The sequence below is a fragment of the Vicugna pacos genome, chromosome 15, assembly GCF_048564905.1.
Source record: "Vicugna pacos chromosome 15, VicPac4, whole genome shotgun sequence".
NCBI classification, from domain to species: domain Eukaryota; kingdom Metazoa; phylum Chordata; class Mammalia; order Artiodactyla; family Camelidae; genus Vicugna; species Vicugna pacos.
Window position 1 is genome coordinate 43,566,420 of NC_133001.1, and position 26,767 is coordinate 43,593,186.

The window sequence follows — 26,767 nt, forward strand, 5'->3', positions numbered from 1 at the left end:
GTTTTAATTTCATTTCTCAACAATTTCCCGAATTTGTCTGTTTTCTATTATTTGCTAGGAAATATTTTCACTGTTTTAAATGGATTCCCTTTAATCAATATCATTATTTCATATATTATCCTATCATCTGACTTTTCATTTTGTGTCAGTCTTTCCTACTAGATTATAAATTGAGTTAGGATGGTCCATAGAAGCAACAAAAGAGGTACACCACTTCTCAAACTTTTTCTTCTGAGGGACCCCTTTACATGCCTAAAATTACTGAAGATCCCAGCAAGCTTCTGTTTATGTAGATAACGTCATTAATATCTACCATATTGGAAATTAAGAAAATTTTAAAATATTTATTAATGTATCTTGAAATGATAAACCATAAACATACTTATGAAAAATAACTATATTATCCAAAACAAAAATAACTTTGTGAGAAGAGTGGTATGACTGTACAGTTTTGTAACTTTAATGTCCAGCTTATTAACAGACTACAATTGAATTATCGTATCTGCTTCAGCATTCAATCTGTTGCAATATGCAGTTTTGTTTGAAATGTATGAAGAATATGACATATATAAAGAAAGCCTAGTTGCATACAGATATGCAGTTGGAAAAAGAAGTATTTTAACAGTCTATTCAGATCATTCTATTCTTCCTTGACACTACAAAACTCAACAAGTGGCATTTTCTTAAAGATTAGCTGCAATGTGGAATCTAAAATCATGTCAATGAATTTTTCATTCTGTTACATTAGATCCATCAATTACTTTACACTTTGAGTGGATTTTTTTAATCCATGTACGATTTTATAACATATTTTGGTCATTTGGAAAAAAGTGGTTCACTAAGCTACATAGTCCTTCCAAATGTTGACACATCTCATTACATAACATGAAAAAATTCATATTTGTTAATATCACCATGGACCTCATCAGGAAAATCTCTAAGAATTGGAAAGCTGTCAAGCTCATGGAAGCAGATTCAAGTTATCCAAAATTTTTATTTTCATTTAAAAGCATGAATTTGTCATTGGCAACAAATACTATTGTTTTATTCATCTGAGAAAGTGTCTGCCAAATACTCAAGTTTAAATAACCATAGGATGCCAATTGTTCTTTCAAGGATAAATGGTGTTCCTTGAAAACGGTGGTCAATTCAAACAATTTTACAAGGGTTTTTCCTTGGAACCACCATAACTGTCTCAGAATGAGGCAGAAATATTTTAATTTGCATCCCACTTTGTCACACAGAAAAAGATGTGTGTTCAAAAGTTGAGATTTAATAAAAGTGAAAATTGTTTCATTAAGGATATTCTTAAGTGAAATTAAGCTTTGTTCTTCTCCTGTGAGTCCATGGGGTGAAGAATATGTAAGAATGTAACTAGTCCAGGTAAATGCCACTGCCTTGATTCATGCTTAAGACAAGCAATTTTACACACCACTGCTTCTGTACCATGGTGAAAATGGCAAATAGTATCTTAGAATTAATACGAAAATAGTTTTGACTTTCTGGTCAAAAAAGATCCCCACGTGGGATCTGTGGAGATTGGAATTTTGAGAACCACAGAGGTACACTAACATTTATCGAGAATTTACATGCTGTACAATGTGCTGGACGCTTCCAGCATGAATTTCAGTTGCTCCCTGCAACAGTCTTCAAAGATGTGTTTTTTTAAACAGATGAGGAAATTTAGGTGGAGCCAAAAAACAAATCCAAATATTTCTAATTGCAATGCTTCCTATTACCATGTTTAAAACCTGGCTCTGATATATCTGACATATTACCAAAAGCAAGTTATTTGCTTCATCACGTGAGATGGTAATAGTTACACCTACCGTGCTCTCTTCACAGCATCGTTCAAGGCTAATAAGAAGCACAAATACTCTTTTCCTAAACTATATTAAGTATTATGAAACAAAAATCAAGTCCAAAAAGGAAAAAAAATTCCTAGAGCTTCAAAAAGATGTACAGTCACTGTATCATATGATTGTGAAAACTTACATACCTGTTTAAAAAAAGATAAAACCAAATTTAACACTGTTTTGCTCAAATCACAACTTTATGATTTAATCTAATCTTTCCCACCATTTCCTACTGTGCTCTCTAGCTTATCTTTCTAAAGCAAGCTCTAATTTCTGAACTTCCTAGAAGAGCCAAAACCAAGTCCTCTATACTTTGTTAAACGGCCAGGAAGTCAAACCCAGAAAGACAGAACCTTAAGGTCAAGAAGGCCAACTACTGTGATAAAATCAAGGATGCATAACTTCAAGTCCAAGGAGCACGATCATTAAAATAACAGAGCTCTCACAGAATACTTGTAGTTATACAGCCATTATAGCTTAGTATAATAGGCAATGAAACGTAAAGATAAATCTAAGACTGACAAACACCAAAGTACAATGCTCTAAAACTATGACTGTTCAAAGCTATCTGAGCAGTTTTTTAAACGCTTTGTTATCTAAGCCATTAATATCTTCAAGATATGTCTCAAAAAGCTTGAATTATGTAAAAAAATAAATCTGAACATGCAAAGAAAGACTGCAATCCAAGAGTTCCAGGGACAGTTAGGATTATCTTTTTTAACTACAGATGTAAAGATGCAGTTTAACTGATGCAACTAGGTAGATTCTTGCTACTGGTGACAGGACCACTAGCTTCAATCACAATTCAAAGAGGAAATTAAGACCGCTTCTATTAGGGGGAGTGAGCTCACTAGTAGAGCACATGCTTAGCATGCACAAGATCCTGGGTTCAATCCCCAGCATCTCCATTAAAATAAATAAATAAGTAAATAAACCTAATTACCCCTTCCCCACAAAAAAACAAAACAAAAGACTACTTCTATTAAAGCCAATTTTTGGTGCATAAAAATCTCAAAGCATCTCAATGCTGCTTTGAGGGAGAAGAGACTGCACTGGACACTAAGAGTGTATTCACAGTCAAAATTAAAAAAATATATATATATGAGATTATAGACAGGTATGAGGCAAATCTGAAATTCTCAAATTTAAAACACCAGGAAGTGTATCAGTAGTCTTGTCCCTTAGCTATAGTACATTGTACTCTCTCCTCAATGACAAATCTGCATGAACTGATAAACTGCTCTGCAAAAAACAAACAAACAAACAAAAAAAACAAAGACCTTTTATTAAAATACAATAAATAAAACATACATACAACTCTTCTGACTTCTACAGAAGAGGTATGAAATGTCATTAAGTTTGTTTAGCTGGCTTTAATTAAGTCTTGCCCACACAGTCTGAGAAAATGACTCAGCAAGACTCAGCCCATATGTTAACTAGAGTTAAGCAATTACCACAATTAAGTTAAACATACATTTCTCTGGCATGTCCAATTTACAGATAAAAAAAGAGGCTCAGAGGTTAAATAACTTGCTTAAGCTCACAAAGCAAATTAACCATGATTAGAATTCTGTCCCTGGGCTCAATATTCTATTTGGCACTAAAAAACCATTTCCAAAAACATTAAAGGCTCACTGTCACAGTCACCAAAAGGTACTGTCACATATACTCTCTCTCTTGATCCTTAAAGATTAAGTCACTCAATATACAAATAAGAGTTTAAATAAATACACTTTTGATAAGTCTTTAGGAAATTCTGACTCCAATCCATTCTGCACATTGTGTGGGCCAACCACCCTTTTAAAATTTGAATCTAACCATGTCACATCCCTGCTTAGACCTTCAATGGAATTCAGATCATTAGCATGGACTACCAGGCTCTAGATGATCTGGCCAACACCTACCTCCTCAACATCTACTGCTTCTGCTCGCCTTACCTGACTCACACCTGCAACACAGACCTTTCAGCGCTCTGAACTAGATAAACTTCTTCACTCATCATGGACCTTTTTATGACCATTTCCTGTTTGGAATGTTCTTCCTTCTCTCCTCTTTTCTCCTACCTAACTTCTAGTAATACCTCAGATATCAGCATAAATATCAATTCTTCAGGACCAAATTACATTAGCCACCTCTCCATTCTTTGAAATAGATTAAGAATAAAAATCTGTTTATTTTGATTTCACAATGTATTTCCTATTCACAGCAATTATCTAACTAGAGAATTATTCTGATTTGGGGTTTTTGTTTGTTTGATGAATAAGTTAGTCCCAGGGTCACTACAAGTGCTTTCTAAAAACACCAAATAAGCCTTTACGTGAGCAACAAGCAGAACAGAAATCACCTTAAAGCATATGGTAAAAAGACTGGAGACTTTTCTAATGAGATTTTGGTTCACAACTAGACTTACTATGAAAACATTAGAGAATTAGACCTTGAGCAACTACTGGTCTTGCCATAGTTGCCCCTCCCCAATAAAGCTTTATGGATAAATAAAAAAATAACAAAAAACCTATGGAACACCTTATTTATAACTGTTACAAAAAAGCTGCAATATTCTACCAATTGGTGAAAGATAAGCTTTAGATGCTAAAATTCAGAAATACACCGACTTAACTTTAAAATCTGTGATCAAGCTGATGATAAATATGAATGAATTAGGCAGCATGTAATTCCTGTTACATGTCATCAATCATATTTTGGAAATGTCTGAGTCTTTAAAGAACTAAATCTAAGTATCCTAAAATGGTACTGAACTTTTTTTTTTTAAATAAATGAGTCTTCTAAATTTTGGTTGCATTTTTAAAAATCAGATAGAAGTATCTATCAAAGTATTCAATGAACTAAAATGTCAAAAACATCTTCAGATTTTGAAGCCTTTGACAAATTTCAGTTACTGAAATAAAAGTCTGCAAACACGGAAGTGTCAAACAAAAATGTCAACAATTTCCAATATGTAAACCTGAAAATGCAACTTAGAGGACTGCAAAAAATTCTATTTAAAAAACACAACCATAATGGAAAAAACATTCTTGAGAGATATACAAGGGCCCTAGAATTAGAGAAACAGCTAATAAAGGTACATGAATATGACAGAAGGAATATTCTGCCTGGGTCATGTTTTTAATAAATAACTGATGTTAAAAAAAAGTTTTACTTTAATAAATATTCATTTTTAAGAATTAAAAATTCTTATTTTTAAAAAGTTTTAGAATAGATTAATAATAGTCTTAAGTATTTCAACAAATCATGTAACTATTTTTAGCACCCCCTTTCACTCTCAAGACTGTTTCAGTGTGTACAAAAAATTGCATGATCACTCGAGGCATTAGGCATATTCATTTTTCTTCACTGTCTCTCCAAGACCATCCACAGTGCCCACAGTGAGTGAGTACTGAATATATGTTTATTAACTGACTGAAGAGCTTATCCCTTCAACCTTTCTAATAGAGTTTATAAAGATTAGTAGAGACCTCACATAAATGAATTCACAAATAAAGGGGGGAAAATCCCCATCCCCATCATACCATTAACTATTTCACATAAAGATATCATTAGTTACTAGTTGCCTAAATTTAGAACTCTAATGGGTCCCTTGCTCTCTCATCAATCTTGTCTGCAACATCTAATGACATCAAATCTTTAATATCTTATTTCTCTCACCTTCCCAACTCAGAACATCATCTCTCTCCTGGATTCTACCCAGCATTTTGCAAATCTGTCTCTCTGCCTCCATTAACTCCCATGTTAATAGTTTGGTATATATCTCTTCGTGTTCTTTTTCACAGACATCAAAGTACAGACACAGTCATCCCTCGGTATCAGTGGATGCTCAAGCCCCTTACTGAAGGCCTTCTATATCTGCGGATATAGTGGGCCAACTGTAGCACACTTTTTGAACAGAAAAAAAGTCCTACTTTATTTTTTTGATCTTGTTGCTTATTTTATATATAGAAGTTTGTATCTGCTAATCCCAAACTCCTAATTTATCCCTCCTCCACCCTCTTCCCCCTTTGTTAACTGTATATTTGTTTTCTATGTCTGTGAGTCTGTTTCTGCTTTGTAAATAAGTTCATTTGTATTATATTTTAAATTCCACATAAGTGATATTATATGATATTCTTCTTTCTGACTTAAAATACAAGAACCGTACTAGATATATACAAAGGTGTTTCAATATACAGTATATAAAAACGGTATGAAATAATATAGAGAGGTCAGGTAAGCAGATAAAGTGGACAGGGAAGACTTCACTGATAAAGTATTTGAGCAGACACTTGGAAGAAGTGAGGGAATAACCCATGCGAACACCTACAGAAAGTAGCTGAAGACATAACAAGCACAAAGGTCCAGAGGAAGGAGTACGCTTGGCAAGTTCAAAGAACAGCAAGGCAGCTGAAATACTGGAGACTGGACAAAGCAATGAGTTAGGAATAGAAGATGAGAGCAGAGAGGTAACAGGAGATGAAATGACATTGTGCCCTAAATTCTCTGAGTGAGATGGATAACCACTGAAAGGTTCTGAACAGAAGAGTGACGTGATATCAATTGTTAAATGAGCTACTGGAGATGTCCTGTCAAGAAGAGGAAAAGAAAGGGGGGAAAAAGAAGAGGAAAAGAAAGGGAGCAGGGAGATCAATTAAGAAGTCTGTATAATAATCCAGGTAACAAGATGTCATGGACCAGGATGGTAGCAGTAGAGATAGTAGGAACTGGGGAGATTCAGAAGGCAGAGCCAAAAGAATCTGCTGATGTGGGATGAGAGGCATCAAAGATAATTCCAAAGTCTTTGGTCTTAGCAAATATTTGAGTGAATTTCTACAATAGTCCAGGTCCTGTACAGGTTGTCCCATTATTCCATTTAAATCAATCAATTTTGCAAGGTAGACATTATTAGCCTCTGTCTAAAGAGAGGCTCAGAGAGATTTTAAAACCTGCCTGAAGTCAGACATAACACATATTAATTAATCAAATTTTTTTCACTACATCATCCTCCCCTTACCACAATGGCCATTACTCCTTAACTTCCTTGCTGGATTCCTATCCTGTCTACACTTAAACAATGGTATTTCTTACAGTTTTCAAAAAAGTCTTCTCTTCTCATTTCATATTCACTGAAGCCACTATGACTTCAACTACTTTAATTCTCCAGACTAGATTCTACTCCTTACCTCCCAGACATGATATACAAATGTCTACTGAACATATTCACCTAGAAATCCCTACAGACACATGTCTCAACTCAAAAACTTACTACCATGCCTCTGAGACCTAACTCACATATTACCTAAGTTAGTGGTATCAATTCACCTAGCCAGTGGTAGGAGCATTAGGAATATGTGACATGGATCTAATCCTGCTACTCACTACCCCATCTATAGACAACCTGACTGCCAGATCATACAAGGCCCTTCACACTTGGCACCACATAATTTCTAAACACTTTATGCTCTAGACCCAAAATGCTGATAAACAGGGGACTGGTGGACTAAATCATGATACATCTGATGAAAACTAGGTAGCAGTTCAAAAAAATGAAATTATTTAACACTCATAAGGAACAATCTCCAAGATACATTGTGGGGAAGGAAAAAGAGAAAAATATACAATTATTTCTGTGATGTATTTAATAGTAAAATCTTTAGCTTGTATGGAAATCATCTAGAGGGCTCTATCAAAATACAGATGGCTGAGTCCTACTCAAAGAGTTTTTGATTCAACAGATGAGAAGTAGAACATGAGAAGCTGCATTTCCAGCGAGATATCCAGTGATGCTAGTGCTGCTGTTAAGAGATCCACACTTTGAACCACTGTCTTCACAGTCACTGCACATTTCAAAAAATGGATCATTCTTTGTCAACTTTTAAGAAAATCAATCCACCACAGATTGTTCAAATTTCCCAATGGCCAAGGAAAGTCAAATACTGTCTTAAAAGCAAACCATCCATTGAAGCAGACTCGTGGCAGTTTTGTGAGAAAATTTAACTGACAAATAGCAAGGAGGATGAGCCAAGCTGCAATACTACTCCACAGTGCATTTCAAAATCTACAAAACAACATATGCACAGTTGCACTGCATGTATCATTGGATGTATCATGCAATAACCAAGCAGGCACACTGACACCACTGCTTTACAGTTTATGTGTTTTACAGTAAAAGAGTCAAGAACAAATTAACAAAAATTTTTAATTATTTGCTCTGGAAATTAAGTTAGCTATAATGCTTTCCTTAAAATCAATGTTTAAAATCTCCACTTTTTTCTTTTCAGCCACTCATTTCCATCAACCAACAAATTCACCTAATAGCAAATTTTAAAACAGACTGTATTTGAAAATACAGTTCCCTAAAAAAATTCTCACTCAACTGAGCAACGTTAAACTTAGCAAATTTGCTGAAATCCAACAGAAGGTCAGGAAAAAAAAGGCAAAATGTTTGAAGAACAGTCCATTCAGCAGGAACATTTTTATGGAGCTAAAGTATCCCAAAGGAGACAGAATGTCAAGGATGGGGATGCTACCTGAGACCAAGGAAAGTTTTGAAAGGGCAAACTGTGCTTAAACTAAATCACTGCTGGAGTTGGAAATCACCATTCAATAAGAAGACCACAGACTAGGGCAAAGAGTAAGAACACTGATGTATGTATACTGCCTCATCACTAATGCTGTCAATACTGCTTGCTAAAGAGCATAACCTAGCAAAAAGTAAAAATCAGCTCAAGAAAATGTGTTGGGAGCTAAGGAAGAAAAGTTTAAAATGACTTGTGATTAAAAAAAAAATCATGTAATCTGTGACACCTACACATAAAAACATCTTAATAAGAAATTTTTTTCAGAAGAGAAACTGAAGAAAAATTAAAAAGGGGAAGTCATGATATTATAGTGTAAAATATCAGTTACACTGTAGTTTATCAAGTTAACACTGAAATTATTTCTATTTCCTTAAGCACACATGAACCATTAGTTACAAATACCCCACAAAGGAAACAGTTCACATGTTGCTTATAGTTACCTGTGCTATGTAAGATATTACTATTAAATTTTTATTAGAATATTTTATTATACAGAGAAATACAAACTGCTAGACTCTGATTTATGATACAAAAAGCCCACTATTATCAAGGGAGGCATATCAAATTGAGAGCATGGTTGACTTCCTGAAAGTCCATCTTAAAGGTTAGATATAAGCCAGTTTCACTAAGATGCTATTTATGGTTCTGACACTCACATATCTCTGCAGACCCTTTTTGAATCCATTTAAAATAGAGAAGTTACTTCTTTAAATGTTTCATTCAATATGGAAAAAAAAATCCTTGTATTTATTCCCCAAACTGGTTCACTCACATTTTAAAGGATAACCATGCAGCAATCCTAGTACTTGAGAAATGGTAAACAAATTTTAAATTTACCTGATCCAGGTTTATAAATTTTTAAAATGTATTTATGATTGTATTGTTTAATTATTTTATTTTGGTGGAGGGGGGAGGTAATTAGGTTTATTTATTTTTGGAGGAGGCACTGGATATTGAACCCAGGACCTTCTGCATACTAAGCATGTGCTCTACCACTGGAGCTATACCCTCCTCCCAGACTCGTAATTTTGTTTGGATTATATTCACCCTCAGACTTCACTTTTCCATCAATGCATCCTAATTTTTTTCTTTTCTGAGTATCAGAAATAATTTTTATTATATTATAATAAATCATTTATTCAGAATCTTGTGAAAAATTATTCCATAAAAGTTAAACTGTGATTATACATAAGGGACCAAAACTCATTTTTATGTCTCCAAAATATATCAAACTTTCTACCTTGACAGAGACTACTGAAGACAAAAGAAATTCTTCCTATTGGCTACAATCATCAATTCACAAATCTGTAATTGTACAGTATAGTAATACAACTTTTAATCTTCATTTTAGCTTTCACATCTCCTAAGTGTGTATCTGGTCTCATTTCCACCGCTGGACGTGTCACCTGCATAACAGCAAAAGTTCTGCTTCTCTGGACTTAGTAATTATGGTTAAAAATCAAAGTCAATAAGGCACTAAGAAAACACCAAGTACTGTGTGTGGCTTTAACTTAGGGGATTTGTAAACATACTGTTTGTTTTGGTCTGGACTGTATTCAGAGATCAATGTAAGACTAGCCTCTAGACACGTGTAGTGTTATTCACTAGCTGGCTGTTTAAAACTCTACATCTTAAAAAAAAAATTCTGTCTTTCTTGAGTTATAGCTCTCAAAGAAAAGAAAACACAACAGAAAAATAAGATGTCTTAAAGGGCATAAAGCTTGTATTTCCTACAAATGTGAAATGTCTTAGAAGAGCAACGAAGATACTGAGAATCAGATTCTAACTTCAAGTGCTGAGACAGCAGTAGTACTTTGGTACACTTTTCAAAATTCCCCACCAGAGCTGAAATTCCACAGGACAGGCACCAAGTCTGGACTACTCACTACTGCATCCCTGGTGCTCATAAGAGGGTGCCTGACACATTGTAAAGCCTCAATTTTTTTCTTAAATAAACAGCAAAAACTAAGGCTTACAGCTTAATTTCTTAATTTATTTTTGAAAAATGACTATGTTGCCCTTGAAATACAGATCTTTAATCTATTTTGAATGAGACACCACATCATATACAAACTCTCTTAAGAGACACAAAAGCAAATGTTATCAAAATATTGGCAACTGGTGAACCTAAAGGAAGAATATAAGGGGATTCACTATAAGACGTATCTTTCCTGTAGGTCTGAAATTTTTCAAAAGAGAAAAGTTTTTATAACTCTTATTCACTTAAGCAAAGAGCTAATGTTTGAACAATTATTTTGATTTTATACTTACCTTCCATAGCACTCATGTCCATTTATTATGCTGAGTATACACCTCCACACACAAAAATATGCAAAAAGAGATTACTAGATTTTTAAAAGTTCACACATTCATTAATGTCTAATTTAAGGGAGGCAAAGGCAATTTAGTACAACTGAAAATATATAAAGAGGCAGAATAACTCAATACTCACACTTCGTAAGGACAAATATTTACTGAGGAAGTTTCAAATCAACAAAAATCAAGAGTGGAACATGCTGGGGAAACTAGACAGCTACATGTAAAAGAATGAAATCAGAACACTCTCTAAAACTATATACAAAAACAGACTTAAAATGAATTAAAGACCTACACGTAAGACCGGAAATTATAAAACTTCTAAAGGAAAACACAAGCAGAACACTTTGACAAAAATTGTAGCAATATTTTTTTGGATCCATCTCCTAAAACAAAGGAAGTTATCAACAAAACAAAAAGACAACCTACAGAGTAAGAGAAATATTTGCAAATGATATGGCTGATAAGAGGTTAATATTCAACATGAACAGCTCAAACAACTCAACATCAAGAAAAACAAACAACTCAATTTAAAAATGGGCAGAAGAACTAAATAAACATTTTTCCAAAGAGGAAATGCAGATGGCCAACAGGCACATGAAAAGATGCTCAACATCACTAATCATCAGGGAAATGCAAATCAAAACCACAATGAGATATCACCTTACACCTGCAGAATGGCTATCATCAAAAGAACACAAATAACAAATGCTGGCAATGATGTGGAGAAAGGGGAACCTTCATACACTGCTGGTGGGAATGTAAATTGGTGCAGCCACTGCAGAAAACAGTATGGAGTTTCTCAAAAAAACTAAAATAGAACTACCACATGACCCAGCAATTCCACTCCTGGGTATATATATCTGAAAAAAACAAACACTAATTCAAAAAGATACAGTACACTCTAATGTTCATAGCAACATTATTTACAATTGCCAAGATATGGAAGCAACTTAAGTGTCCATGAATAAACGAATAGTTAAAGAAGATGTGGAGTACTACCGGAATGGAATACTACTCAGCCATAAATAAGGATTAAATTTTGCCACCTGATGCAACATGGACAGACTTGGAGGGCATTATGCTAAGTAAAATAAGTCACAGGCAATGATAAATACCTTATCATTCAATGCCAAGTGCTATAATATATGGGACATACTGAAATCCTGACAGATTATTAATTTGCTAAACCATTTATTTTGTTGTTCAGTATTCTGTAAGACAGTATACATAAAGAGAAAAAGATTGAAATTTAAGACTGCAGTCACACTTTGTTCAAAAAATCACAAAATATTTCCCCCTCAAGTAAATCAGCCAAGAATTAAACATCTAAATTAAAGCTCTTTCCTTTAAGTGGCACTGTTTTACAGTAGTGGAACTACTGATTCCCTACTATATTCATTTGACTATCCTAAATAACAAAAACACCACTATTCTGAGGACGGACTGGATATGCACAAAAACAGTAGCGAAGTATCATTCACCCCTAATTCTACTGGATGTTATGAGTTAAAACATGGAATCAAAAATCATTTGGAGTAAAAAATTACTTCAAATTCCAGTTAAAATAGTGGAGAAAGATCTTTTTGACCCCTTCTCTCCAAAGTCACACTGAAACATTAAGGAAAACAAGAAACATAAAGTCTACCTTCATTTCAATGAATAGACACTGTAACTAACCACAACAGATGAAGATGAAGTTTACGACCTCAGAATCCACTGAAGAAGATACCAAAGAGGAGCAAGCCAATTCACATTACAGAAACCTAGAAAAATTTAGCAATAGAAAGTATCAGGTACCAGGTGGAAAGTGAGGGCATGATTAAAGGTTTATATAAGGATACCCCAACGCCTAGCCTCCATCTCATATAGCCAGGTAGTACCACTCCTCAAGACCTAGCAGAAGTCTAAAGGTTTTCTCTAGAAAATCTGAAACAGACACACTCTGAATTCAGGAACAAGATGCTCAATAGAGTGTGGAGATGAAACTAAAAACAGGTAGATTAAAAAACCTCACCCATGCTTACAGTGCTTGTAAACATCTTTTCAACCACTCATTCTTAATTATGAATGTATACCCTAAAATCACCAATCATTTGAGGAAGACCTCTAAAATAAAATGTAGAATAAAAGAAACACGGGGCTAGGAAGCGGGGAGCGGGCATGGAAAACTTAAAAGGAAAAAAACAGTCATGAAATGGAAGATAATGTCAAATAAACCATCTTCTAAGAAAAGATACTATATTCATAAAAGAACAGAATGCTTAAAAAACAAATTTTGAGGAATAAACAAGAAAAAGCATTAGAAATTTAAACACATTACAGCTGAAATAAAATCTTCAATAGAAAAGTTAGAAGATAAAGTAGAAGAAATCTCCCAGAAAGTAAACAAATTAACAAAGCTGGAAAATAGGAAATTATACAATCAATCCAGGAAGTCCAACAACCAATTAAACACAGAAAATAAAGGGATAAAAATCATGGAAGGGGAAAAAATGTAAGAAAGCCAGAAGTCATGGACCTGTAAAGGAAAGGCCCACCAAGTATAGAGAATGATGGGATTTACTACTAGGAAAGAAGGAAGGAAGGAAAGAAAGAAAGAAAGAGAGAGAGAGAAAGGAAGAGAAAAGAGAAAAGAAATACCTACCCACTGAGGTACATAATCTGTTACCATGAATTCAAAAATTTAAAAATCTAAAAAATTCGAGACAAACCAGGTAATAAACAATGGGTAATCAGAATGTCATGGGACTTGCCAGCAACATCAGAGGATAGAAGACAAGAGTAATGGTTTCAAAATCATAAGGGAAAATTGTTTTCAAACTAGAATCCTAGGCTGTCAAACTTTCAGTTGAGTGAAAGGTAAGAATTTAGACACTGACAAACATGGAAAATCTCAAAAAATTTCCCTTGCCATGCACCCTTTTTTAGCAAGAAGCTACTAGAGGAAAATATACAATCCAAGGCAGTAAACCAAAGACAGTATCACACACAAGAAAGAGACTAAGAGAACTGAAGCAGGAAGGAAAAAGACCTGGTGGGGAGGTATATTCCCTGATGTTTTGACTGTGCAGAAATTCATTTTGAGAGGTTGCTGGAAGATGTAGGAAGACTTGATAATGAATAAAGGAAATTAATCAAATAAAGAGAACTTTCAACTTCAGAGAAAAGGAAACAGTCATAATAGACACATGGGCATTATTAATGTAACCACTAAATATCAATTTAACAAAAAAAATTGGGATAAAGACTGGGAAGAGATTATAAAAGGTTAAATTTTTATCTAACATTAAGTTAATGACGTAAGAGATGGCTGTATAGTATATCATTTTAAAATACAGAGGTATATAACAGAAGTGCTAGAAGAAGCTTCTAAAGAACAAGATTAGAGATGGAGAGGGGATGGGACAGGAAATTGCTTTTTTTGTTACTATAAATCTTTCAGTAGTTTATTTAACTTCAAATATGTGTATATGTCACTGATAAAAATTAATTTTAAAAACCTTTCAGCACAGAATAATTTAAAAACAGTCAATCACTAAGTCAACTTTCAAATCCTACAGGGTCACAGAGCATCTGTGAAGCCTTCAGAATATCTGCATCAACTGAATGACTACATGAAACTTTAAAGAAGAAAGAAATAAAAAAGCCTGCACAATCACTAATGGTACTGGAGCAACCAGATATTCATCCATGGACAAAAAAAGAATCTCAACCTAAACCTCATGCCATGTACAAAAACTGACTCAAAATGTATCAGGTTCACACGTAAAACATAAAACTATTAGCCAGAAAAAAAAAAAAAAAAGGAAAGAAAATCTTTGGGATCTAGAACTAGATAGAGTTCTTAAGACACCAAAAGTATGATCTATACAAGGAAAAATTAATAAATTCAACTTAACCTAAATTTAAAATTTTTGCTCTGCGAAAGCCCGTATGAAGAAGGGGGAAAAAAGCTACAGACCAGAAGAAAATACTTGCAAACCACATATTCAACAAGGGACTAGTATCTAAAATGTATAAACTCTCAAAACTCAATAGTTAAAAAAAAAAAAAGAAAGAAAGAAAAGAAACAATCCAATTAGAAAATGGGCAACTGACATAAATAGCTATTTCACTGGAGACTAAACAGATGGCAAACAGGAACGTAAAAAGTTTTTTCAACACCTCTGCCCACCAGGGAAATGCAAATTAAGACCACAATGAGATTATCATTACATATTTACCAGAATACCTAAAACACAAAACAGTAACACCACCAAATGCTGGTGAGGATGCAGAGAAACTGGATCACTCACACACTACTGATGGAAATGCAAAATAGTACAGCCACTCTGGAAACAGTCCGGTAGTTTCTTAAAAGCTAAACATGCAATTACCATATGACTGAGTAACTGCACCTAATAGGCATTTATCCCAGAGAAATGAAAATTTATGATCATACAAAAACTTACAAACAAAAATTCACAGCAACTTTATTTATAACAGACCAAAACTGGAATCAGCCCAGATGTTCCTCCATGGGTGAATGGCTAAACAAACTGTAGTTTTACAAGATATTGAATATAGTTCCCTGTGCTATACAGTAGGACCTTGTTGTTTATCTATTTTACATATAGTAGCTTGTATCTGCTAATCCCAAACTCCTAATTTATCCACCACTTTCCCCTTTGGTAACCATAAGTTTGTTTTCTGTCTGAGTCTGTTTTGCAAATAAGTGCATTTGTATCATTTTTTTAGATTCCACATATAAGTGATATCACATACACATACACACACAAAAAACTGTGGGAAATAAATATCATGGAATACTATTCAACAATAAAAAATAACTACTGATGCACACAACTTGGATGAATCTCCAAGGAATTGTGCTGACTGAATGAAAGCAAATCTCAAAGGTTACATTCCTTATGATTCCATTTATATTACATTTGTGAATAACAAAATTTTATAAGTGGAGGACAAATTTTTGGAGAGAAGTAGGGGCAGAGGGAAGAGAAGGATATAGTTTAAAAAGAACAAAAGGAAGCCCTGTCCCTTGGAACTGTTCAGTATCTTGACTGTGGTGGTGGCTATGTGAAATCTACACAAGTGACAAAATTGCAGAGAATTTAATAAATACTCACATACGAATGAGTACAAGTAAAACAAGAGAAATCTGAGTAAGACTGGTGTGCCATGCCAGATGACAATATTCTGGTTGCGATATTGTACTACAGTTTCACAAAATGTTACCACTGGGAGAAACTGGGCAAAGTGTACAAGGGATCTCTCTGTATTATTTTTTACAACTGCATGTGAATCTACAATTGCCCTAATAAAAATGTGAATAAAAAAAAAAGTCTGTATAAGCATTGCTATTGATATGAAAGAAACAAGTCAACACTGTCCTCTGTTCTGATTTTGATACGTTGTACATTCTGGGTCTCTAGAATAATGGTCTTTCCATTTTCTAATGTTTTACAACCTTGGATGCTGTGTTTCTGGGTCATATTGGAAACTTAGTGTTCCATCACCAGTTGCAGTTTTCCTAAAAAACACGGGTTTTCATCTCTGAAAAGGATAAACATCAAGCAATCACTTTTGCCTGTAACCCAAAATACATGGCACTATCTTCAAAGAAAATATTTCTCTCATTTCAGACTTCCCTTCAGATGAGTTTTCTTCACCAAAATTTTACTCTAATCATCTTTTCAAATTCCAATTCTTATAATCCGAATTTAAATAACTTTATTTCATTAACCCCCCCATATTCACTTTTTTGAAGGAAGCAAATCCATGACCTTTACTGTTATCAGTCTTATGGGTTCAGACAATGTTCTCAACACTCTACAGCTCCTTTACACTCTTCCTTTATGACTGAACCATCTCCGTAAGCAGTTTTCCCATGCAGATCTCTTTAGCTAATCATTCAATTTCTATTTTGTGCTAAATAACGGTCTCCTATTTGTAAATCAACACTCAACAAGCCTCTATTTCTCTCTTAATCACAGCTGCTACCACAGCACTGACTGGGCATCTCTGTACTGTTAAAAGTTGAAGCAGACTGTCAGTATTTCTCCTATCATTCTTTCCCTTTTACAAACCAAATAGGAATATCAGAATTTCCTTTGCCACATCTAGTACACCATTATACACCATAATTCTTGCAAATAATTATTTCTAATATTATCAGCTCAGCTCTGCTATGTTATGCTCTAAGTTTGCAAAGGACAAGTAACCTGAACAAACGCCTAGATATTCGGTGCTGAGACTTGTTACTTCTCCACTTCTGTCAAAACAAAGACAAAACAGCAACAACAAACCACTGCAACTCCACTTTTCAAACTGAAATTGATGAGTAGGAGAATCATGCTATCATTAATTTTGTTTTCAAATAAAACAATGAAATTCTCAGGATGTGAAACAGGGCCATGAACACGACTGGATCTAGATTTTAGTCAAAACTCTTTCACTAATTAGCCATATAATCTTTTGGAAATTACTTCACTTCACCAGCCTCCATTTCCTGACTCTTAAACAATTCATTGCAGGGTTCTTTCCTGTTAATATTCCATGATGCTAATATTCCAAGTTCTATGTAGATACACACAGCAAAAAGACAAACCTGCTTTCAGTATGCAAAAGTACAGACCAGTGATACTAAAGCATGAGAAAGTGAGGAGCTATCTGTGACTAAGTACTCTTTTAGAGAGCTGCATCAAGCGTCACACACGCACAAAATTTACCAACATTACCAGTTTTAAGTGTATAGTGCATAGTGTAAGTGTATAGTCTTACGTATATTCACATTGTGCAAACAGACCTCCAAAACTTTCTCATCTTACAAAATTAAAACTATATCCATTAAATAACTCCCTATTTCCCCCTCCCCCCAGCCCCTGGGAGACTATCATTCTTTCTCTCATTCTACTTTGTTTCTATGAATTTTATAACTTTAAATACCTCAAATAAGTGGAATCTTGTAATACTTGTTTTTTTATGCATTTTAACCTTTTTCAGTGTACCATTCAGTGGCATTAAATATATTCACATGGTTGTGCAACTATCACCACTATCCACCTCCACAACTTTTCATCTTCCCAAACTGAAACTCTGTAGACTTTAAGCAATAATTCCCCATTAACTGAAATTCGGTACCCATTAAGCAACAACTTCCCATTACTCAGTCCCCAAGCCCTGGAACCACTATTCTACTTTCTCTATGAACTGACCTACTCCAGGCGTCTCATGTAAGTGATTTTTTACAGTATTTGTCCTTTTGTGCCCGACTTGTTTCACTCGGTGGTGTTTTCACAGTTTACCCATGTTGTAAAATCTATCAGAATTTTATTTCATTTTAAGGCTGAATAATAATATTCCATTCTATGTATATCCTACATTTGGTGTATCCATTCATCTATGGACATTGGGGTTTTTTCCACTTTTTGGCTATTGTGAATAATGCTGCTAAACAGACAACAACAAGTATGGGTGAGGATATGGAAAAATGGAACCTTGCTGCAGTACTAGTGAGAATGTAAAACAGTGCAGCCATTGTAGAAAACAATATGATGGTTTCTCAAAAAATTAAAAATAGAATTATCACAAGATCCAGGAATTCCACTTCTAGGTATGTACCCCTAATTGTATGAGGAAGTTCATTTTTTATGTCAGTCATCCTAATGAGTGTGAAGTAACATCTCACAGTGCTTTTGATTTTTATTTCCCCAGTGACTAGTGATGTTGAACATCTTTCCATGTGCTTATTTGCCATTTGTGTATCTCCTTTGGGAAAATATCTAGTTTTTAACCAATACTAAAAATGTGTTCAAATGAAAGAAAGTCCTTATACATTCTGGCATTCCTGCAGCATGAGCTACTGCCTGAGTAGTCCACATATATTTAATGCGAAAAGGTTTTGCTCGCTTCTCTCAAAAGCAGCTTCTCCATAATGGGCTGTTCAATTTAATCAACCAATTCTCAAATGCAGGTTAGTGGAGCAAAAACACTCAGAAAGACAACAAAAAGGATGCACAAACATTGTAACTCTCCCAGAAGCAAGAGCGTTTACCAATTCAATTTTTTGCAAAGAACCCAAAGAGATGGGAATTCCACTTCCCATTGAAAGATGTTCCCTACAGAAAAGGTATGAAGTCTAGGGGTAGGGGAAGGATTAACACCACCAAAAGGTAACATTTTCAGTAAACCAGCCCACTAAAAATTTCTGCTTTGGGACAAGTCCATACAAGTACCATGTCACTAAAGGGTAATGCTTTCCTGAGCTCATACTGCCAAGAGGGTTATATCCAAAACTACCAATGAAATCTGCTCATCCAAAACCAGTTAACTATCTTTATCAAATACTTTTCAAGCAATCTTTGGATTTCCAAGACCAGTTTTATCTTAAAATTATTCTATTAGCCAAACAGCTAATATTCTTAAGTAAAATCTGATTCCAATCTACTACACATATTTAATGCTCAGAAAATAAACAGAAGGGAATTTACTAAAATAAAACTAGCCAATTCTACGTTAGAGGATCCTGATTATAATTACTACTTATAATTACTACCTGTCTGCCTGCCTTCATTCCGTATTTATCATGCACTGACTAAATGCAGGGACTCTTCTAGGTACTTAGCAACTATTGGGGCGGGGGTGGGGTGGGGTGGAAGGGAGACAGCTCTCTGATCCTGTGTAGCTTATACTCCAGTGCCCTTGTATTCACTTTGAGATTGGTGAGTGTGGAACATACAAGTAATTCATTTTTGCAACTGTCTGCAATAAATCTGACCATAAATGTAATTTCTGATATAGATGTATGGTAATTGAAAGTATACAGAAAAAGTGAAACACAATAGTCTTTGTGAGTACTGTAAATAAGCACCATAAACCTATAAAAATTCTTCCTTCCAAGAATCAATAACCAACAAGTAAAATGATTGTGCCTAAAATGAGGGCTGTGGCCTTATATCAGCAACTTGGCCCTTCTAAACCCCTGCAAGGTAACTACTTCTATTTAAACTTCTCAAAAAAGAAGTTTTGGCAGTCAAGTCACAACTCAAATTTCAGTATCATTCATAATTAGTGAATGCTCTAGATTAAAAAAAAAAAGCAAAGCAAAACCAAAAAAACTCATAGTCAACTAATGAAATTTAAAACGTCCTAAAAGTAGTATACATTCCCAGTATCTCTAATCATCTGCAGATTAACCAACTGGCTAGTATATACTGTTTAGACATGCATTGTCTAATATGGTAGCCACTAGCCACATGTGACTAATGAGCACCTGAAATGTGCCCAGTCTGAACTGAAATGAGCTGTAAATATACACAACAGAGAAAAAAGTAAAATAGCTCAACTATTTTTTAATCTTGATTACACAACAAAATGTAAGACTTTGGATGAGTTAAAATATATTAAATACTTCTTTTACTTTTTTAATGTGGCTACTAAAAAATATTATCTACATGACTCATATTTCTTTTGGATAGCACTGGTGCAAGACAACAGCAGACTTCGAAACCTGCGCATAGAGCCAATACATACAACGTGCCGGAGCTGTACTCAGAATTTTATACTCATGTATTTATTTACTTCTCAGCTTACACTGTTCAACATATCTTACATATCAAAATATCAAACATTTTTACATCAAAATATGAAAATTCCAGAGTCTAAAGTGAAAAAGCAGAGCACTAACAAATATTTGAGTGACCATCTCGTGCAGGGCATTCAATCCATAAAGTAACTTGTTCTGCCACACACAGGCAGCATAAGAGTCACATTTCAGTATATAGCTAATATGCATGCACTGTCTTCCCACAGTATGTCTGGCACCATTCTAGGCGCTTTGCTTTCATTTACCCATAAAATCCTCACAAGTACCCTATGCAGTAGATACTATTGTTAACACTATTTAAAGAAGAAACTCAAAAAGACAGAGATTAAGTAACTTGCCATAGGCCTGCAACTAACAATCTCTGTAACTAGGATACCAACCTAGCAGGCTTGATCCAAAATCACCACACGTTTTCCCTAGTGAAAAGACTACACAAGAAGATTATGTCATTATCTTACAAGACTGGGTTTTAGTTGTGGGTATACACCGATTACAAAAAGACTGGAGTAGATGAAGTTAATGTTTTGCTTCCTACTCTCCACCCCTACCCTTCTCAATGGCAGGTTAAAGTTGACCACATGAATTAAACCCCTGATCTTACTACAAGTTTATTCTACACTCCCTTTTCCAGAAAGGCCCTATCCCACTCCTCTGGTCCAAATCCTATCTGTCCTTCATTTCATTTTAGACACCATCTCCAAGGAAGCCTACTCAGATTCCCCACCCCTACAAAGGCTGATCACCCATGCTCCCTATGCTTACCCACACTGTAGCACTTTCCACACTCTACTGTGATTGTCCTCACTAGACTGCTCAAGAGGTCCATTGGGTTCACCACTTATCTATCCCCAGTGCCTAAAACCGTGCCTAGCATTAGGTGTTCGGTAAATATTTGCTGAACTAACCACCTGACCCACCCAGCTATAGCTAAAAGTGGAATATTAAAAGTAAACTTAGTGGTAGGAAGTGCTAACCCACAGGCAGAGCACAAGATCTAAGTTTCATGAAATTTATGACAGGTCTGAGAACAGCATGACTTTCAGGAAATAATGATTACAAAGGCCCCTCCCCCCAAATAAGGGAGTAAAATAAAAATCTATTTAAAACTATCACTTGCCCGATTTAATTTCAGCATAGTTCATTTAATGAGAATGAATTAAGCAGCTGATAAATATTTATCATGACATCCAAATCAACGATTCTAGTATGAAGTAAATTATTTGAAATCAGTTTACTTTTGACAATTCCCAGAGTTCAAAGCCTGCAATTGCTTTTTAAAAATCACCTCAATATAAAAGTAGTTATACTTAAAGATGAGTTTCATTGCCCTCCCCTACGTTGCGTGCTGGGCCCCAAGTGACAGGGATAACCATATATGTGTCCTTTAAGATATTTATTGTGCATGGGAGAAAAAAAGTTTCACAGACAACTCATTTAACACAATTTGTGTTAATGCCACTAAATTTTCTCAGCAGAGTCACAAGTGACTTTCCTAGAGCCTTCCCTTTTCTTTTCCTAAAGGGGAAACCTATTTAAAAGGTCAGTCTTTAGCTCTTACTTACACACTAAATAATTCTGAAACATGAGGTGAAAGTATATTCAAGGCTATGACTGGCAAAACACTTCCCTGTAAATTCTAGCGTAAAATAGAAGGGAGAACTTCATTCTTTAGGGTTCGAGGACAGAAACTGATCATCTCCATCAGATTCCTGAATCTGTTGATGTCTCGAAGAGCACTGAGCAAACAAGCCATGAAGTCCCACCCCAAGCACGAAGAGCCTCCGATTGTCTGACACATCAATGGATTAGTCAACGTGGGGCAACTCACTTCTAGAACTCCCTTCTAATTTGTTTTAATGACTCCTAACACAAATCCTCAGGTTTCCTCTAAGTTACGACCATATGGAATCTTCTCTCTGCTCTCAAGTATAAATTCAGGCCTTTACCAAATGATTCCTACTATTTCAATCCCAGTCACCAAAATAAATCCCTTACAAATACCGTACATCTAGTAACGCCACACAAACATGGAAAAAGCCAATTCCGTTGCTTAAAGAAATAGGGTTCTGGAACGCTGCTAATGCTGCACATTTTGTAACAGCAACACTGAGCAGAGTGGGAGACGTGAAAGCAAAAGACCGGATGGAAAGCATGGGAAGACCCCGCCCCAGAAAGCTCGATTCAAACAGTTACTTGGGTCTGTCGCTTGGAATCGGAATCACTGAAACAAAGGCGTATATTACGGGAAACAAGATGTCTAGAGTAAAAGAAACCATTTGCAGCTGCAGAGACCGTATACCATCCTCCCACAGGTCTTACCTATGGTGGAAATAAAGGTGGTATTGAAGGCATCATCCGAAAAACGAAAAAGGACGCAGGTCTTCCCCACTCCCGAGTCCCCGATCAGGAGCAGCTTGAAAAGCAGGTCGTACGTCTTCTTCGCCATTGGGAGGAGCGGCTCAGGCTCTCGCCGCCGGCGGCCCCAAGGGATCGGTCCCTCTCACTACGGCCAACTCCTCGCCCGGGCGTTCTCAGGCCGGAGGACCGGGGAACCGTGGGAAAAAGGAGGGCTCGAGAGGGCGCGGACGACCTAGGAACGACCTCCTCGAGGAAGCCCCGACGGTGGCGGCGTCCGGTGCCTCTGAGGGCGGCGACCGCAGCTCCGCAGCCTCTCCCAGCCGCTCCGCCCGGTTCCGGGGAGTCGGTCGGGACAAAATGGCCTCCCCTCCCCCCTCAGGGCTGCTCGGCCGGGACGCTCCCACGGGCAAGCGAGCAAGCTCAGCCGTCGAGGGAGCGCAGCAGGCGTGAGGACAGTCTGTCTCCCGAGCAGCAGTCCACGCTAGGACGCGGCGACGGCAGCGAAGGCGGACACCGAGCCGACGAGCTCAGCTACATAGCCACAGGAAGCCAAGCCGCCCGGGCCAGAGCCACCTTTTCCCCGTGCCCTCTCACGCCGGCGTGCGCGCTGCCTGAGACGCACGCAAGGACGTACGCCCGCCCTCCCCTCGCGCCCTCGCCCTGCGGTCCTCCTCTGCGCACGCGCACCAGAGGGTGTTGGGGCCCGCGGGGGCGGAGAGTGGCGCTCTAGGTCTCAGAGCCTCTGTCCAAGGCCCCGCGGAGACGAGAGAGGGGTGGGGCGAGAGAGGGCGAGGCCTCGGGCGCGCTCCCTGTGACCGCCTGATAGGACGCGCGGTGTTACGAGCCCGCCCTGCGGGGAGGCGCTGCCTAGTGACTGCGCAGGCGCGGCACGCTGGAGTAGCCCTTTGACACCCCTCGTTTTCCTTCCTGTGGTCGCTTTCGGGGCTGTGCTAAGGATGCTTCGAGCCGCGTTTGACGTGTGTGTCTAGCTGAGGGTTTCGGCGCAGCCACGGGCTTGGGTGGCCGTATGTCCCTGTGTAGCTGTAGCTCGTAAACGCGAGAAAAAGTAACGCCCTGGGTCATTTAACAGCCTCTTGGCTAAAAGGAGGCGAACCCTGGAGTGCCCTCCTCGAGGCTGTGGTGACAGGGGAAACATTACAGCTTTATCCTGGTTTACTTAAGGAGCAAGAGTTGGCGTTCAAGAGAGCAGGAGTTTGAAATGGGAAAAATTGGCCACGCTGCTCGGGTTGGGATGATGTAATCTGTCTTGGAGGGCGAGGAGAAGAGGGCCGAGAATACCTGGGCGCAGGGAGAACCTCCCCGCCAAGTGGAAGCGTAGGTACTCTGCTCTGCTTAGAGAACCCGGTATAGAACTTGGCCGTCCTTTCGGAATGGGGAGAGCCCGAGAGCACTGTACGGAGGAAGCGGGCCCTTCCCTGCCGCCGAAGTCGAACCACGAGTGTCCCAACCCCAACCCCAAGCTGCCTCTCTCTTGCACTTTCTTTTCATACGCGTACCATCCTTCCTTCCCTCTCTCCCTATCAGTCTTTTGTATACCTCCCCTTTCCAATTCCTTTCTGTGGTTTAAATATTCGTGCTCCTGCCCTACCTTTCTCGGTATGCTTCACTGCTCCAAAGCACACCTAGGATGTGATGGCAGAATAGTTGAACCTGGTGGGCTGGTTCAACCTGAAACGGGAGAATACTCTGAGCCGGGAGAATATCCTGAGACATCTGGAAGGCAAGAAACAGAATGGAGAAAGAAGTAAAAACAGCACTTTTACACCCTACCACCACCACCAAAATGTTTGTGTTTTTAATACGTAATTAAAATTAGTCTTTCAGGCAGTTACGATAATCATATTTCAGTCTCCCAGTCTTTGAAGACTTGTCTTAGGGTCCTCCTTCCCAACCACCCCTAAAGCTTTATTACTGAAGACGCTCGTCTTCTCTGATATATCTTGCTTTTCAGTTTGTTTCTGTGATTGCTCTTGCAACTTAAACTTACCCTCTGTGAATCATTCTTTCTCCAGTTGGGAATGTCTTGTTAGGGTAATACCAACAATTCTAAGGGAGCCTAGACATGCAAATCACAAAATGAGCTATGTTCAGTGCTTCACAGTTTTGTTTTCATGAATTCAGTAATAACATTTAGCACCTCAGGAAAATCTTCAGTGTTAGCTTGATTCTTCCTTTCGAGATAGTTTGATTGACTCAAGCCCCAATGTTGTGAAGCATTTTAGAAATGTTATGATTTTTAAATGTAGAATGCCTCATTAATTCCACTACATAAATGTTGGGGATAGTGGGCAGCTAAAAATGAAAAATAATTTTAAAGAATCATTCTTTATCACAGTCATTTCCAACAGTTTTATCAATTAGAGCCTTTTCTCCACGAACTCAATAATCTGGAGCTTTAGGAATTAATTATACTTACAAATTTTATTTATTGGGTCAGGATCTTAGAAGTTTAGAGCTGTCATATCTTTTTTTTAAATACCATTATTGCGGTATGGTTCCTGTACAGTAAACTACACATATTGCAGATGTACAATTTGATGAATCTTGATAGACACATAAATCCATGTAACAACCACCACAATCAAGATAGCTAACATTTCCATCATTCCCCAAGAGGTGCAAATTTCAAACTCCTGATTTATCCCTTCCCACCCTCCTTAACCCCTGGTAATCATAAGTTGTTCTCTATGTCTGTGAGTCCGTTTCTGTTTTGTAGGTACATTTATTTGTGTCCTTTTTTTAAGATTTTTTAAATTGATGTATAGTTGATGTACAATACTAAGTAAGTTACAGGTGTACAATATAGTGATTTGTAATTTTTAAAGGTAGTACTCCATTTATAGTTATCATAAAATATTGGCTATATCCCTTGTGTTGTACAATGTATCCTGGTACTTTATTTTATACCTAATAGTTTGTACCTCTTAATCTGCTACCTCTGTATTGCCCCTCCTCCCTTTCCTGTCCCCACTGGCAACCACTAGTTGGTTCTTCATATTCTTGTGAATGTTTCTTTTTTGTTATATTCACTAGCTTTTTTGTATAGAGCTGTCATATCTTTTATACTTTTTCTTCTTTTTTCGCCCCACCCCTGCCCAGCCCGTGGGAGTCAGGGCTTTAAAACTCCTTTAATTTTTTTGTTGTTGTCATTGTTGCTGCACATTTTGGTTTTGGTTTTGGTTTTGGGGGCGGTAATTAAGTTTATTTACTTATTTATTTTAATGGAGGTGCTGGGGATTGAACCTAGGACCTCATGCATGCTAAGCACACACACTACCACTGAGCTGTACCCACCCCCCATTAGAGTAGTCATATCTTTTAAATCACAGTTCAACACTTGCACTTAATTTATAGATGTCTAAGGCTCAGAGAGGTTAGGGACTTGCTAGAGGTCACCCTGGTAGTGGCAGAGCCAGCACTATATGCCCAAGGAAAAAGGGAAGAAAACCTCCACAGGACATCATATTATGTGAAGGTGAGAATTGGAAGGCTCAGCTAGGACTTAGTTTTTGGCTTCCCTAAAGTTCATTAAAGGTTTTGCTGGAGTGAAGCCTAAGCCTTAAGCCACCTCTACCACTGAAGCCTCTAGAGTGATCAAGGCATGATCTCTGAGTCTAGAAAAAAGAATAAAGGGGGGGTCTTTGCAGGCCTAAAAGGTACACCTAGAGTTGTGAAGTAATATTTGATGACTTGAAACTTAGTGAAAGAAAATACCAATGCAATACCAGCTTAGGGTTTATACCTTTTTTTAAAAATTACTCTATACAGAATCTAATCCAAATGTTTGCAAAGCCAAGACAGAAAATAGTTATATTTACATGTCCATGCTAGAAGTAATTATTTTTATATTTTTTCTGGAAAACACACGGCTGGCCAGCTTATGGTTCCAAGTCTTCAGTTTCAACTTTCAGGACCTGCCTCAAAAGATATTGATTCAGGATCATCTTTATCACTCTTCCCACGTATATTTTCCAGCCTCTCTACCTTATTTCTTCCTCTTTAATTCCTCTGCACCTTGCTCTCTGTCTTCTTAAGAATGG

General features: G+C 37.0%; 1 protein-coding gene across 1 annotated transcript in view; it reads right to left on the reverse strand.

Moving 5' to 3' along the window:
- Nucleotides 1-23,342, reverse strand: part of RAB10 (RAB10, member RAS oncogene family) — a 60,048-nt gene extending 36,706 nt beyond the window's left edge. The window contains exon 1 of the mRNA XM_006197177.3: nt 22,668-23,342. Coding sequence (XP_006197239.1) covers nt 22,668-22,794 — 127 coding nt within the window. The 5' untranslated portion in view covers nt 22,795-23,342. The remainder of the gene's footprint in view (nt 1-22,667) is intronic.
- Nucleotides 23,343-26,767: the final 3,425 nt, after the last annotated feature.